Source organism: Myotis davidii, unplaced genomic scaffold (genome assembly GCF_000327345.1).
Source record: "Myotis davidii unplaced genomic scaffold, ASM32734v1 scaffold544, whole genome shotgun sequence".
Classification (NCBI taxonomy): Eukaryota; Metazoa; Chordata; class Mammalia; order Chiroptera; family Vespertilionidae; genus Myotis; species Myotis davidii.
The window spans coordinates 2,730,661-2,747,202 of NW_006297018.1; the positions used below are offsets into that span (position 1 = coordinate 2,730,661).

General features: G+C 42.1%; 1 protein-coding gene across 4 annotated transcripts in view; it reads right to left on the minus strand.

Moving 5' to 3' along the window:
- Nucleotides 1-16,542, minus strand: part of FBXO18 (F-box protein, helicase, 18) — a 43,141-nt gene that overhangs the window by 13,223 nt on the left and 13,376 nt on the right. For 3 of the 4 annotated variants that reach the window (XM_006772620.2, XM_006772622.2, XM_015569742.1), the window contains 10 exons: nucleotides 16,227-16,321; nucleotides 11,666-11,834; nucleotides 10,705-10,927; nucleotides 9,399-9,486; nucleotides 9,232-9,318; nucleotides 7,225-7,361; nucleotides 3,512-3,611; nucleotides 3,296-3,417; nucleotides 1,445-1,520; nucleotides 627-824 (listed from right to left, as the gene is read on the minus strand). In XM_006772620.2, the coding sequence (XP_006772683.1) occupies nucleotides 627-824; nucleotides 1,445-1,520; nucleotides 3,296-3,417; nucleotides 3,512-3,611; nucleotides 7,225-7,361; nucleotides 9,232-9,318; nucleotides 9,399-9,486; nucleotides 10,705-10,927; nucleotides 11,666-11,834; nucleotides 16,227-16,321 (1,295 nt within the window). The remainder of the gene's footprint in view (nucleotides 1-626; nucleotides 825-1,444; nucleotides 1,521-3,295; nucleotides 3,418-3,511; nucleotides 3,612-7,224; nucleotides 7,362-9,231; nucleotides 9,319-9,398; nucleotides 9,487-10,704; nucleotides 10,928-11,665; nucleotides 11,835-16,226; nucleotides 16,322-16,542) is intronic. The other variant, XM_006772621.2, reaches the window with a different exon arrangement.

Here is a 16,542-nt window from a genome sequence, read left to right on the forward strand (position 1 = left end):
ACTGATAAGGAAAAGCTAAAGGAGTTCATCACCAACAACCCAGTATTATATGAAATGCTGAAAGGTATCCTTTAAGAAGAGGAGGACGAAGAAAAAGGTAAAGATACAAATTATGAATAACAAATACACATCTATCAACAAGTGAATCTAAAAACCAAGTGAATAAATAATCTGATTAATAGAATAAACTGGTGATTATAACGGAATCAGGGACATAGAAAGGTAGTGGACTAACTATTCTTGGGGGGGAAAAGGGTAGGGGGCATGTGGGAAGAGATTGGACAAAAATCGTGCACCTATGGATGATGACAGTGGGACGGGGGGCGGGGGGGTGTGGAGTGAGGGCAGAGGGCGGGGTGGGAACCGGGTAGAGGGGAGCTATGGGGGGAAAAAAGAGAAACAACTGTAATAATCTGAACAATAAAGATTTAATTATTTTAAAAAAAGAAAAAAAAAAGAATGGAAGCTCTGTTCCCTTCTCTCAGGCAATGCCAGGAACACAACAAAGCAGCCCTTGGTCACTATGATACTCACACAGGCAAGAAGCATTCGAATACCTGAGACACCTGAGAGTAGCATCTGTTCCTCCTACTGGTGGGAAGTGAAGAACTAAGTCTTTTCCTTACCTGCGAAGTCCAAGTCTTCTATGTGGCATTTTCCTATCCTTTCCACCAGTTCTGGAATCCTGATGTTATACTTTTCAACAACAGCAATCTTTGCTTCAAGCTCCTTATCCTCGGCTGCGGTCACATACCTCTTGAAGCCACCAAAGCCTTCTTTGTGCACCCATCTTCTAATAAACCTGTCTTTAATAAGGAGGTTTCCTAAGGAGAATACAGACACAGGTTAATGTGATACAGGCTGCACTGACATATAATGGCAACAGCTACACATTCCTAACCAATAGCATAAGTGAATGGTCTTAAGGCTGGGAGATCCAGGTTCTAGTCCTGACTACATCACTAACCTACTGTGTGTTCCTGGGCAAGTCAGTGAAATGACCTGTGCTTTAGCCTCTCCATCTCTAAACTGAGGGCCAAAAGCCCTACCCTTGAGATCCTTACCTACTTTCACAGGGATTTGAAATAGCACAGTAATGAAAAGAAAAGTGCCATAGAAATGTTAGCAATGATCATTTGGGGCACATGCAGAAGTTTCAATGGTAAAGTTGCCCAGGCAGACAGAAAAGTTGATGAGGGAAGACAGCCTAAGGAACCAACAATAGAAATAAATTTTGGACTCCTGAGAAAAGGATATGGAAAAAGTTATCAGTACCTCTGAAAACAGGAGGCCTCAGGGATCCCAGTCTTGATGGGAAAAGAGCACCACTAGTTCCACCCTTCTCCAGAATTTAAAAACTCTGACTCAGAATATGCCCGTCCTTCCCCATCCCTTGTCACTGCAGTGCTTCTATCCACTGCACCATGGCCAGGAGGGTACTCACGTTTCTTCCGTTCTTCCTCTGGCTGAAGAAGGATCCAAATATCAATGATTCTGTCCAATCCAAATGATTTAATCCCCTGAAAAAGTTTTTTGGTGGGATTTTTGTTGTGTTTTGTTTTGTTTTTGTCTTAACAAAACAAAAGTAAACCAACTGTAGAGATGTGAGTATGAAATTATATGGTTTCTCAGAAACAGATCTCAAATTGTACCCAAAATAGAAGATAGTAAGCAGGAAACTTTATCAAGTGTAAAAGCCTGGGACTATAATGCAGCCTGAAAATTCAGGATTATCAAATGCTAAGTTTTAGCTGCTACCTCAAATTCTTCCTGTTTTAAAAAAGGCAAGAACTAGCTGCACCTTTTCTTGTAAAAAAAAAAAAAAAAAAAAAAAAAAAGAACAATTTAAATCATCTACCTTTCAGGAATACAAAAAAAGGTTGCAATGAAGAATACTTGAATACAAAGTGTGGGCTATGAATACTTACCATTATTTCTTTTGAGAAAAGAACTAGAGAATATCTATAGGTCCAGATTATTATGTTTTAAAAGGCTATTAGCTCCTGGAGGAGAGGGTCTGACTGTGTCACAGTTCAGACCAATTCTACTTAGAAGCATGTACTGAGCACTGGCTGGGGGACCCAGCATTTGTGCAGCATCAGGCCCCAGTACAGAAGAAATACGTGTCAAAGGCTCCACACTCCAAGGATTTATCATCATTTTGGGAAGGGACACATACGAATTAACATAGAAAATAAGACAGTATACATCATAATTGGAAACCAGATGTGATCATGTATAACGACACATGCTACAGGTGATGAGCAGATACAGAGAGGGGAAGAGAGCAACTTACTTTATATCATGCCCAGCATAGATGGTACTCCCCAAGAACTACTGGTATTTTCTTATAATAAGAAAAACAGCTAAATTATGCTATATCCACTATATGAAATGTTGTAATGACATTATAGTAGCGACATGAAAGAAATGCTTATGTGTTGAGTTAAAACAGCATACTTTTGAATGCACACTATAATGAAAATTATGCAAAAATACACATGTAGAAAGACAAAGACAAATAATTAGCAAAAATGAGAATTATATGAAATACTGAGATTAAGGCTGAATTTTTTCCAATAACTTAGTTATAAGATATTTATAAATAAAAAAGAGAAGTGAGAACATCTTGGTGATTATGATTCACTCAATATTTACTGAGTGGCTACACATAGTAGGCCCTCAAAAATATTTTTTCATAAATAAATGAGCAAATGTCTTTTAGTCATATAACTTTAGCCAAAGAGTTAAAAATGCCATATAAATGTCACCGAACCCTAACTTCCCCATGAAACAGGTAAAGAAAGGCATTATTTTTACCTTAGAGAAGGAGAGAATTAGGCACACAGAAGTTGTGACTTGCCATAAGCCACACAAAGTTAGTGACAGAGCCAAAGCTAGAACTAGGTATTCGCTTTCTATCCACTGGAGCCCATTAGCCTGTCCCAGCTGTGTTATCACCTTACCCGTTCTTACACTAATAAACAACACACATGAAACATTTGCAGGTAGCCAGCAGCCTCATTGGCACAGCCAAAGGTGAGAAGGGCATTTCTTTTTTAAATAGTAGGAGATCCTCAGTTCTTTTTTGGATCTGACTGTACAGGAATACACTTGGCTAGCATAATCATAATTGTCAGGGAGAAAGACTTCAGTCACAGTGCAGATGGTGAAAACTGTCAAAAACCCAAATGCTTGCTTGCATAATAATCCTAACTAAATTGAACATTTCCATTGGCTATATTTGTCTGCAATGTTTCTGTGCATGAAGCAGTCAACAGAAATTTACTCTTACCCCAATCAAATGTATCCTTGCAGGTACTTCTCCATCAGTCACCCGTACAGCCTCATCAAACACATTGGCATTGGTCCGGGACAGTAGGGCCACCTGCCCCTTTGTATCACCTCTAATGCCACCTTTTGGGAGACAGCATAAACTTTACAGCAAATCCAAATAAAGAGGAAAACTGATTTTTGTAGCAAATAAAATAAAAATAACTGAAAACCTTACTCTTATGGCTTCCTCCAACCAAAGTCTTTTTCCTTACTCTCTTGCAGACATCCAAGATAGTAGCTCCCACATAAGCTATTTCCACACCAAATCTAAAACTCTGTTGGAAAACAGCAAAAAAAAAAAAAAAAGAGAGAGAGAGAGTTAGCAAATTCTCCCTGAAGTATGTTAGCACATTTCTATCATTATCAAGTCTTGGCCTTGCCAAAGTGATCATTCTGGCTCACCTTACCTGCAGAGCATATTTGGAAATTCCGTACTGTTAACCCACTTGTTAGTTAACAAACTGAACAGGAGCTTGACAAAGAACCACTGACTTTATTTCTAAGTTTTCAGAATAGCATTTTCTATCATGAAACTTTAGTTGACTTTTTTTCCCTCTTGTCCCCAAATCCAAATCCTGATAATTCGTCCACCATATTTTCTATAATATATTTCTTACTACTGCTGCCAGGTCAGCTCCAAAACTCAAACTTCATGCCTAAGTTAGAGTGTCAGCCTGCAGACTGAAGGGTCTCAGGTTCAATTCCAGTCAAGGGCAGGTACCTTGGTTGCAAATTTGATCCCCGCCCCAGTCAGGGCTCGTGCATGTCTCCCTCAATTGATGCTTAAATCTCTCTGTCCCCAGTCCCCCTCTCTAAAAATCAATGCAGCCTGGCCGGTATGGCTCAGTAGTTGAGCGTCAACCCATGAATTAGGAGGTCACGGTTTGGTTTGATTCCAGGTCAGGGCACATGCCCGGGGTTGTGGGCTCAATCCCCAGTAGGGGTGTGCAGGAAGCAGTTGATCAATGATTTTCTCTCATCATTGATATATCTCTCTCTCTCTACCTTTCTCTCTCTGAAATTAATAAAAACATATTTTAAGCAATTTTTTAGAAAAGGAAGAATAATACAGGAAGAACAGGTGATACATACATTTTAAAGATTCACCACAGCCTAAACAGCCTATTTCCTTCTATTCCCAAAACCAATGGCAAATTTTTCTTTTAAGCAACCTTTACCCTTCTTTCAAAATCAAATCTAACAAGTATAAATTATACAAAAGATTAAGGGAGGGGGGAAGGGAGAGTTTCTCTCCTTGCCTTAGAAACTTTCTCAATATTAATTTAAATCATTGCCCTACATAACCAGCCACAAGTATAATCATTATTCCCTGAGCATTACCTGAACTCTCCCTGCCCTAGTGCATGGCAAAACGATTGCCTGCCCTTCAAAAGTCTGCTTAACACTGCAGCTGGAAAGATACCATTCTTCACCAAACTCATGATATTCATTGCCTTTTTTGTGCATTTCTAACTTAAGGTAATAAAGTATTATATACTCTGGTGAACATCAATAATACAGTCTAAGGAAAGTGAGATTTCGTTGCTATAGAACTTTCCTGAGTGCATAATAACCAACATTATAAAACAATCAGTCCATACTGACATAAATGAATAAATGGGAGAGAAGACACAAATCCCTCTTGCAGAAGAATTACAAATAATTTATACAGATAGTCCAACACTTATTCCTTGAGTGAGGGCTAAATATAGTGACTTTCTTCCAAAGTATATAGTATGGAAAGGGAAGAGGACAGGGAGAGAAATCTGACAAACACTACTTCAGCCAGATTATCAAGGTCAACATCAACAGTCGTAAATCATAGTCCCTCAATATTGTCATGAGAGTGACAGTTTTGTTCTGAGATCTTCCTCCCCAACACCCATAATATCAGTCTGATCATGAGAAAAACAGTAGACAAATCCCAATACAGGCATCCTACAAAACACCTGACTAGTACTCTTCAAAAGTGTCAAAGTTATCCAAAACAAAAAAAGTCTGAGAAACTGTCATAGCCAACAGGTTAAGAAGACATGACAACTGCCATGTTATGAAGGTATGGTAACCTTCATAGGATCCTAGAACAGAAAAGAACATTAGAAAAAAAATAAGGAAATCTGAATAAACTATGGGCTTTATAATAACGCTCCAACACTAGTTCATTAATTGTGGCAAATGCACCACAATTAATGAACTGTTAATAACTAGAGGCCGGGTGCACAAATTCGCGCATGGGTGGGGTCCCTTGGACTGGCCAGCAATCCAGGCCAATCAGGGTCATCTCACCCAGTCTCAATCAGGGCCAATCAGGGCTAGCTAGGAAGGGACCGTGGGAGGGCTCCAGGAAGTGTCCAGCCCTCTCGCTCAGTCCCCATCGGCCGGACCCCAGCAGCAAGTTAACCTACCAGTTGGAGCATCAGCCTCCTGGTGGTGAGTGCACATCATAGTGACCAGTTGGGCACTTAGCATATTATGCTTTTATTATATAGGATAGGGTAAACTGAATGCATGGCATATAGGAAATTTCTGTACTACTATCTCAATTCTTCTGTAAATCTGAAAATGTCTATTAAAAAAAGTTACTCTGAGTTGACATTATCCTAAGTCACCCTAGAATACAACAGGAACTCAAAAGAATAAAGTCACAGAGAAGGTTGCAGGATTCTATAACAGAACAAAACAGTTCAGATTACTCTTGAATAGTTGGCACATCTCATAGCCTCTAACTGGAAGTGTTTCTTAAAAACAGTGGTTCTTGCACCTCTTTACCCTTTTAAAAATTGCTGAGGCTCTGAAAGAGCTTTTATTTATGAATTGTATCTAACTATGTTACCAATTAGAAACTTTGATTCATTAAAAATAATAATAATAAACCCAATTGCATAATAACACAAAGAACATACTTTTAAAATATATTTTCTAAAACAAAAAACATTTAGCAGGAAGAAAAAGTGTCTCTGTTTTACATTTTTGCAAATCTCTTTAATGCCAAGCTGAACAGAAGACAGCTGAATTCTCAGTTCTGTCTACACTCTATCTGTGGTGACATATTGTTTTGGTTGAAAGACAAAGATAATTCAGCCTTACACACATGCATATTGAAAAGGGGAGGGGAGTTTAGTGACCTTTTTGGACAATCAAGGACACCATGGGTTGTCATGCTCACAGTGGCAGACATCAAAATTTAGATTTCACTTGAAAACAAAGCTTTTCCCCCACTTTTATCACTTGCTCCTGGTCCCCCGCTTGGCAATGAGTCACAGCTCATTTCATTCATTTTAGAAAAAATGCCAAAAACCCAAATCTGAATAACCAGAGTTGGTCGGTCAGCTGTTCTTTCAATGACAAATGGTACTACTATAAGAAAACGGCTGCCAGTGTAGCTCACAACTCAATCACAAAAGTGCTCTTCATTAGACAACCAACATACTTCAGTGGGCAGAAGTACTTTATTCATACCTCCCACTTCATCACATTAAAGAGATGTATGTCCTCAAGGGACAGCAGTTAATAAAATTAATCATTTTTTCTGTATCAAGTACATTTTTAAGAGAACTATTTTGTTTTGGGTTTTTAGGGAGGTGGGAGGAGTTCTTGCTTTTTGTTTTTAAACTCTGTAAGTGCACTGAAGTAAAGAATACAATCATTGCTAGTACTGTTCGATGCCAACACCTCGGTCCATGAGAAGGCACTAGCAGTTTCACCCACCATTGCTCTGCATCATCAGTTCAAATATTAACATAATGAAAAAAGCAAATTACTATTATAAAAACCATTGGGCTTTGCAGATACCCTGGCACAGGTCCTAGCATATAGTAACCACTGAAAAACAAGGACAGTGAACCACAACGCTTGTTTATGTGCTTCAGGAGCAAAGAGAGCTCTTACCTGTGTGAGATAGAAGACATGGGTGTGAGGGACTGTAAACAGAGCATTGACTGCACCACGGAAGGTATAGATCTGCTGGTGAGGGTCCCCTACAAAGATCTTCCCACATGGCTGAGACAGAACTATATTCATGATAGCTGCAAACAATAAGAGGAAACGTAAAAATCTCAAAGAAAGCCAACCCACATCACAAAAAGAAACCACACTTCAGATAAAAAGGGATGAAAATGCTTTCATAAAACTGAGCCAGGTGCACTGCACAACAGAGTTGTCTTGTCCTGTAGTACAGGCACACTCAGTCCAAAGAAATGATTTCATAACAGACAAAAGAGTTTCCAATCCTAGAAATGTAGATTACTTTCAGTCCTGAACACATTTTTGTATATAAAAAATCACACAGGCAAATATAAAATGAGGTAAATTATATTGTCTTACTAATATTATAACTTAAGGTCTCAAAATAACCTACAAAGTCACACTGCCTATTTTCTACTAGAGGCCCGGTACACGAATTCGTGCACAGGTGGGGTCCCTCAGGGTGGCCTGCGGAGATCAGGCCCCAGTTCACGCCCCCAGCCTTGCAGTCCTGCCTGGAACCCTGCTTTGGCGTGGCGCCACCCCCTCACCTGCTCCACCATCCCCCCTATGGGGTGATGGATGGGGGCCGGGTCCTCTGCTTGGCTCCCTCAGTGCCTGAGAACTGGGCAGTGGCCCCATACCCCGCCGCTGTCACTGGTCACCACGTGCAGGGCAGTTGGTCAGGGCTGGGGCCCCCCCACCTGGCTCCCTCAGTGCCTGGGAGCCGGGTGGCAGCCCCGCCCCCCACCACCATGGCTGGTCACCATCTGTGGGGCAATTGGGCCTCCGCTCACACCCATCTTGGCCTGGCACTGCCCGCTCACCTGTTCCATCATCCTGCCATGGTCCCGCTCTTGTTGGGGCCCATCTGGGCTGGCAGCGCCTTTACTGCCACCCGTTGCCAGCACTGTGTCGCTGACACCTGCCCCCTGGTGGTCAGCACACATCATAGCAAGCAGTCGAACTCCTGGTCTCCCAAACTCCCGGTCGAATGACCGCCCAAGGGGACAATTTGCATATTAGGCTTTTAGTATATAGGAATAGAGACCCGGTGCACGAAATTCGTGCATGGGGCGGGGGGGAGGATGTCCCTCAGCCCAGCCTGCACCCTCTCCAATCTGGAACCCCTGTGGGGATCGGGCCTAAACGGGCAGTTGGACATCCCTCTCACAATCCAGGTCTGTTGGCTCCCAACCGCCTGCCTGATTGCCCCTAACTGCTTCTGCCTGCCAGCCTGATCACCTCCTAACCACTCTCCTGCCAGCCTGATCGATGCCTAACTGCTCCCCTGCTGGTCCCGTCACCCCTAACCACCATCCTCTGCCAGCCTGATCACCCCAAACTGCCCTCCCCTGCAGGCCTGGTTGCCCCCAACTGCCCTCCCCTGCAGGCCTGGTCACCCCCAACTGCCCTCCCCTGCCAGCCCAGTCACCCCTCACTTCCCTCCCCTGCCAGCCTGGTTGCCCCCAACTGCCCTCCCCTGCTGGCCTAATCACCCACAACTGCCCTCCCCTGCCAGCCATCTTTGACCACATGGGGCAGCCATCTTGTGTGTTGGAGTGATGATCAATTTGCATATTACTCTTTTATTAGATAGGATTGGCTACTTGAAAAGTATACAACACAAATTGTTTACTCTAAATTAACCATCTTTTCCCACTCAGCATGCGTCTAGGTCCCTATCATCTGATGACCTGTACCTTTAGCAAAACATTTAGAGGAAAATTAATCTGCCTTGGGTAGGGGAAAGGACAACTGCTGAAATCCAAAATCAAATAATAAAGGCTTTCTGAATAACTAAGTATCACTTGCTCCTCTTCTTTAGGACAAATGAGAATAATCAATTTATTTCACATACATATCCTCTTATATAATCATGACATTGTTTCTAAGTATTTGAGACTACTGATGTCCAGAATAGTTTATTACCTGGGGTACAGTCCTGGGCCTCATCCACAAAGATGGCATCAAAAGAGGCAAGCAAAGGCTTGCTCAACTGCCAGAGTTTCAAGTAGCCTAAAAGAAGGGAGTAGCAACAGTCAGAATTCATAACTAAAGCAGTTACATTGAACAGCAAGATTTGGAAACTTGCATACCATCATGAGTCATTTGGTAAGCCTCTTCTTTGCATTCCCCCAGGTTCCGCATGTTGTCCCAAAGGCGGCTTGCTTCAAGAACACTGTTCTAGAAAACAAGTAATTGGTAACTCCTAAGACCCTGGAAAAGACAGCACCCTGAAATCACACTTTCATTTCCACATAAGGAGCAGAGGTCAGAATAAAGGCACCATCCTAGCTCGGTGAGTGGCAGTCATTTCCCTAACCTCCTTCCAGCTCCACAACAGCCCAGTAACAGAACATTGCTCAGACAACACAAAATCTGATGGACTAGAAAAGGCTAGATCATGTCTCTAGATTTATGACTAACAATCCTATATAATAAAAGCCTAGGTGGCATCACGCCCTTGCGTGATGTCGTCACAAGATGGCCACCACAAGATGGCTGCGTGCACAGTGGAGGCAGGGCCCAGTGGTCACTCTGCATGGTGAGGCCTGGGGGTCCCATGGCTTGGCACGGAGGAGGTCAGTCTCGGTGTCTCAGCTGCCTGGAGGTGGGTCCAAGCAAAGGAGGCAGGTCACGGCAGGGGAGGGCAGTTGTGGGTGATCAAGTCAGCTGGGGAGGGCAGTTGGGGGCCATCGGGCTTGCAGGGGAGGGCAGTTGGGGGGGATAAAGTCAGCTGGGGAGGGCAGTGGGGGGCCATCGGGCTTGCAGGGGAGGGCGGTTGGGGGGCATCAGGCCAGCAGGGGAGCAGTTAGGGGGGGATCAGGCTGGCAGGCAGAAGCAGTTAGGGGCAATCAGGCAGGCAGGCAGGTGAACGGTTAGGAGCCAGCAGTCCTGGATTGTGAGAGGGATATCTGACTGCCAGTCGGGCCTAAACCAGCAGTCGGAGATCCCCCGAGGGATCCCAGATTAGAGAGGGTGCGGGGTGGGTTGAGGGACACCCCCCCACACCCTGTGCATGAATTTCGTGCACTGGGCCTCTAGTTAATTCATAAAGAATGGCAAATGATTGAAAAAAACATGTTAAAAATTAGAAAAGAGATTCCCAATCTTTAGATTCATCCAGCAGCCCCGGTGACAAACTCCTATAAATCCTGGGTCGGTGCCTCATTTTCTAAATTGAAAAACCAGTGCAAGAACTAAGTGAGATGTCCATGAGTATTCTTCACAAACAAAACACTTTATAACTCCCAGCTATCACGATTAGCCTATAGTCTCACCCTCCACCATTACTTCCTGCCAGCAATTATGAAAAAATGAAAGACAAATATAACACTGTATCATGTCAACTCTTCTCATTTACCACCAGATCCCTAATACTAACAATATTTCAATACTCACCAGTTTTTCACTCTGTTCAACCATGACTCTCTGTCCGTGGCTGTCCTTACACCAAATAGGTACGTGCTCAATAGTCAGCTCATCATCAGCTGAGGCAAAGAAGTTTTCTAAAGTCTTACACACTAGCTTGGCCCTTATGAATCCACCTTTCCCTTCAGCAAGGACAGAATTGACCATGAAGGGTGTTAACTTGAAGAGATTCAATTTCTTCTTTGACTGGTACCTGTAATATATATCCCAAATGAACAGTATTTGGCTTTACTGGCAATGCCAACAAAATGTGTCCCCCCACTCCCAATCCCATTCTCCGAAATGACACCATAAGATCACTCTCAGTATCACCTATACATGAGGGGGGAAAAGCCAGAGAAGTTAAACCATGTCCATGCATGATTTGAAATGGCTTCATTAGGCTTCCAGGAATTCACATATATTAACCCAGAAGATGAAGTAGCTCATGGCAGATACTACTACTACTACTACTACTACTACTACTTCAAGATGCAGACCAAACTCCAAGAGGCCCCTAAGTAGGGAAACTCAAAGTTCCTTGAAGCCTTCATATCCAAGGGAATGCTGATTCAGAGGCTTCAAGAGACCTGGGCCAACTGCACCTCAGCTTAGTCTTCTCCCTCTTGCCCAGTTCCAAGGAAACCCTAAAACTGACCAATCATACTGCTAATATTCTGAACTCTAGACAAGTCATCCTGACTTTCTGTGCTTTAGTTCCAGATAAATGAGAGAGATTGCCCAACCTTAGACATTACTTATAAACAGTATATTTTTATCAGGTAAAAGTATAAATCACTACATATACCTTTCTATTTCCTGTCTATAAATGGAGATAAAAGCATTCAATTTTCTTAGTGCCATTATGGTGTAAGTCCATATGTGATCATGATAATTGCAACATGAAAACAGTAATTAGACATAATAATAATGGTGGCAACACAATACTCACTGCCGCCCAACCTGTCTATACGCCATGGAGTGAAAGGTTTTGCAGGTGACATTGCTGGGGAAGACTCGCTCGGCCTGCTTTGCGATGCTCTTGTTAAATGTCACATAAAGAAACTTGCTCTCAGACCACTTTTCAGCATACTTGACCAAGGTAGATGTCTTCCCAGTGCCTGGGGAAACCAAAAGGAAAGGAAATGACCCTCTGACCAGAAAAAAATGTTCCAAAGAATGCCTTAATCAAGTTTTATCCACATTTATCTCGCCTATTGCTTCATACTAGACAATGACAAGTTTTCCAATACTGATAAAAATAAACAACGGTATAGTGAAAAGAACAGCAGATTCTAAGCCAAATTAACCTGTGTTGGAATCATGGCTCTGTTAGTTGAGTAGCGAAGTGCAAGCCACTTGGTCTCAATGAACTTCAGTGTGCTTCTCAGCCATGAATGAGTAACAGTAGAGTCAGGCAGGATAAAGATAATCAAAATAACAGCAGAATGCAATAAATGGTAACTATGGCTGGCCTAGGACTCATTAATGCTTCAGTGACAAGAGCATACAAATAAGATTCATTCTGAACTCTCTTGTCTGCCCTACCTCTCTACCAGTCATTCAATCATTCAGTTAGTCTATTGTCATTCAGTTAAAAAGTATTTATTTGAGTAGAGTACCTACTATATGTTCATTTACAGTTGTATGCTAAGTACTAGGAGTATATTAAAAAACATGAAGCAAGGTTCCTACAATATAATCTAGTTGGAAATAAAATACCAACACAGTTGAAACAATTAGAACAAAACAAGAGTATAATGATAACACAGTAAAGTAAGAAAGAATATGGATTTGGAAACAAAATAAATCTCACCTGTCAAAAAAGAAAAATAGTACCCCATTTCCAACCTTATTGGGCTGTTTTGAAGATGAATGACACAGTGTACTACTTATAAAGTGTGCGTGTTGGCTATTCCTACTATATAATCAGGTACCAAACAGTTAATAAGTATAATTAGCTATAGGTAAGAGTTCAGAGATCATATAGGACTCAAATGACTAAAGAAGCCTCCATTAAGAAGAACCAGAAATGATGGGAGTCAACATAGCAAAGAATAAGGGGAGGGAGGAGGTGAAGGCGAGGAAGAGGAAAAAGGCTGGTTTTTAGAAAGAGATCCAGCTTTTACTAGGTGTACCGGTTAATAATGCGAATTTTTTTCAATAGACGAAATTACACATATGTTGATATATATGCGATTTGATATGTATGCTATTTTTTTTAAATATATTTTATTGATTTTTTACAGAGAGGAAGGGAGAGAGACAGAGAGTTAGAAACATCGATGAGAGAGAGACATCGATCAGCTGCCTCCTGCACATCTCCTACTGGGGATGTGCCTGCAACCCAGGCACATGCCCTTGACCGGAATCGAACCTGGGACCTTTCAGTCCGCAGGCCGACGCTCTATCCACTGAGCCAAACCGGTTTCAGCTATGCTATTTTGTTTATTGACAACAAGCTTCAAAACTTCATATGTCAAATTTTCTAAAGGTGTTAACATCACAGATATTTTTACACTAAAATGTCAAATTTTGTGCCAAAAAAGAGCATTTGTGGGAAGTTTTAATTCATTACTTTATTTTTAAAAAAAAGTACTGCTGAAAGTTATCATATACTTTGGAAAGCTTATGGTGAACACTAGTGGTCCGGTGCACAAAATTTGTGCATGGAGGTGGGGTATCCCTCAGCCCGGCCTGCACCCTCTCCAATCTGGGACATTCCTCTCACAATCCAGGATCACTGGCTCCTAACCGCTCACCTGCCTGCCTGCAGATTGCCCCTAACCACTCTGCCTATTGGCCTGCTCGCCCCCAACTGCCCCCCTTGCAGGCCTGCTCTCCCTCGACTGCCCCCCGCCACCGGCCTGATCACCCCAACTGCCACCCACTGCAGGCCTGCTTGTCCCCAACTGTGCCCCCTGACAGCATGCTCGCCCCCAAATGCCCTCCCCTCATCGCCTGATCGCCCCTAACCACCTCTGCCTTGGCCCCGCCACCATGGCTTTGTCCGGAAGGACATCTGGAAGGTCTCCCAGTCTAATTAGCATATTACCCTTTTATTAGTATAGAAGATAGAGGCCTGCTGCACAGGTGAGAGCAGGCTGGCTAAGCCCCCATCAGGTAAAAGGGGGTCCCCACTGGGGGGCATGGCCAGCATGGGTGAGGGGCTGAAGGCCGTTTGCAGGCTGACCATACCCCCATCAGGGTGAGGGTCCCCACTGAGGGGCATGGCCAGCCTGGGTGAGGGGCTGATGGCTGTTTGCAAGCTTGCCACGCCTCCATCAGGGTGAGGGTCCCCGCTGGGGAGCATGGCCAGCCTGGGCGAGGGGCTGAGGGCCGTGTGCAGGCTGGCCAAGCCCCTGGCTTTGTCCGGAAGGTCTCCGGGTCTAATTAGCATATTACTCTTTTATTAGTATAGATGCTCCATCTCAAGATATTTGTGAATGATGGTTTAAACGCTTTAAAAGTGATGATTTTGATGTAAAAATTAGTAACAAAGAAACAGAATTTCCGGAGGATGAGGCCCAGAAATCAGGATTTTAAAAAGATTCCCAGGTGATTCTAATGTGCAGCCAAGGTTGAGAACCACTGTTTTAAAGGAAGGAAAATGGGTGCCACATCAACTGAACAAAAGACAAATGGGAAACCAAAAAGTCGTCAGTAAAATGTTGCTTCAATGGCAAAAAAGTCTTTTTGCATCAAATTGTGAATGGCGATGAAAAGTGGATTTATTTTGAGAATCCCAAATGCACAAAATCATGGTTTGATCCAGGTCAATCATCAACATCAACTGCAAGGTCAAATTGCTTCGGAAAGAAGACAATGCTCTGCGTTTGGTGGGATCAGGAAGGTGTGGTGTATTATGAGCTTCTAAAACCAGGTGAAACCATTAATACTGGTCGCTACTGACACCAAATAATCAATCTGAACCACACTTTGATCATAAAACGACCAGAATGGGCCAGAAGACACGGCAAATAATTTTGCTTCATGATGACGCACCATCACACACTTCAAAATCTGTTAAAGACACGTTAAAAGATCTTGCCTGGGAAATATTAACCCACCCACTGTATTCGCCAGACCTTGCTCCTTCAGATTACCGCTTGTTCCGATCGATGGCACACGCACTTTCTGAGCAGCACTTCAAAATGTACGAAGAAATGGAAAATTGGGTCTCTGAATGGTTTGCCTCAAAACAAGAAAATCTGTATTATTAACTGGTTAGTAGTGCAGATTAATTATTAACCGGTTAATGATGCAGGTTAATTATTAACCAGTTAATAATACAGATTAACTAACTGTTAACTGATTAATAATATGGATTAATTATTAACCAGTTAATGATGAGGATTAACTATTAACCAGTTAAAATGCAGATTAATTATTAACTGGTTAATAATACAGAGTAACTCTTAACCAGCTAATAATGCAGATTTAGTCATCCAAACAAAACACGATAATTTTAAGAGAAACATCAAAAGTGCATTATTCAAAGTAATGTCCACCGCTAACTACACATTTCCCCATCTTTCAGGTATTTGTGGATACCATCCCAATAGAAATTTTCTTGTTTGGAGGCAGACCATTCAGAGACCCAATTTTCCACTTCTTTGTATGTTTTGAAGTGCTGCTCAGAAAGCGTGTGTGCCATCGATCGGAACAAGTTGTAATCTGAAGGAGCAATACAACAAAACAGCATACATATCAAATCGCATACATATCAACATATGTGTAACTCCATCTATTGAAAAAAATCCGCATTATTAACCAGTACACCTAGAATTCTACTTCTATCACTTATTTGTTTATTTAACCTAGGGCTAGTAATTTTAATTTCTCTGAGCTTCAAATCCTCATCTATAAAACAGAGATAACTAACTAACCTTATAGAATGCTGTTAGGATTATCACAGTGCCAGGCACATGATGGGCATTTAAGAAATGGCTATTGTTGTTTTTAGTAAGATATGTAGGCAGAAAAAAACGGAAAGAAATTCCAGGTAGGAAAATAGCATGACCAAAGGTTCAGACAAAAGAATCACTAAGTACTTTAAGAAACTGTAAGGACAATGAGTTGACTGAGGCATGAGAAGAGTCGACAATATATTTAGGAATGTAGGTTAGAACCAAATGGTGGAAGGGCCTTCTAGACTTCACCCAACAGAAATCAGGAGCTACTGAAACTCTGAAAGGAAATTAATGTGACCTGCCAGTCCGTAAGCAATCGGTGATTGAGCATATATGATGATAAATGACAGGTTGGATCAATCCCTTTGGAAATTACTCTGCAAACTAATTCCTATGAACTATTTGTCTCACCAGGAATGTGGATGCTCCCCAGTGTGGTAAGAGAAACCAAGATTTACTTGGCAACTGCTTTTTAGATTATTTCATTGAAGTAGTTCGATAACAAATCCAGGTAAAGATACTCTGGCAGGTAATAGGGAAGGGGGATGCAGTGATAAGTCAAGAACCTGACTCTATTCCAGTATTGGCGAGCTCCCTTACCTGCAAATGCCATAATTTTTACCACCTGGAGAGGCTCCATCTTATGGTTCAGAATCAGCTGTTGTTCATGTGTAAGTTGGATGGTTTTTTTCCTGCAATAATCATTACAGAAGAGAAATTAGAAAAACACAACGGAATTGAAAAGACCAGGTGACAGACTATCAAAAACCAAACAGGCAAATCAGATGAACAAAATTTAACCAAAGAAAAGATCTCCCTTTTGGAGTGATAAAAATGTTCTAAAACTAGGTTATGATATTGATTGCACACTCAGTAAAACTACTAAAAATCATTGCATTGTAAAGTTAAAATGGGT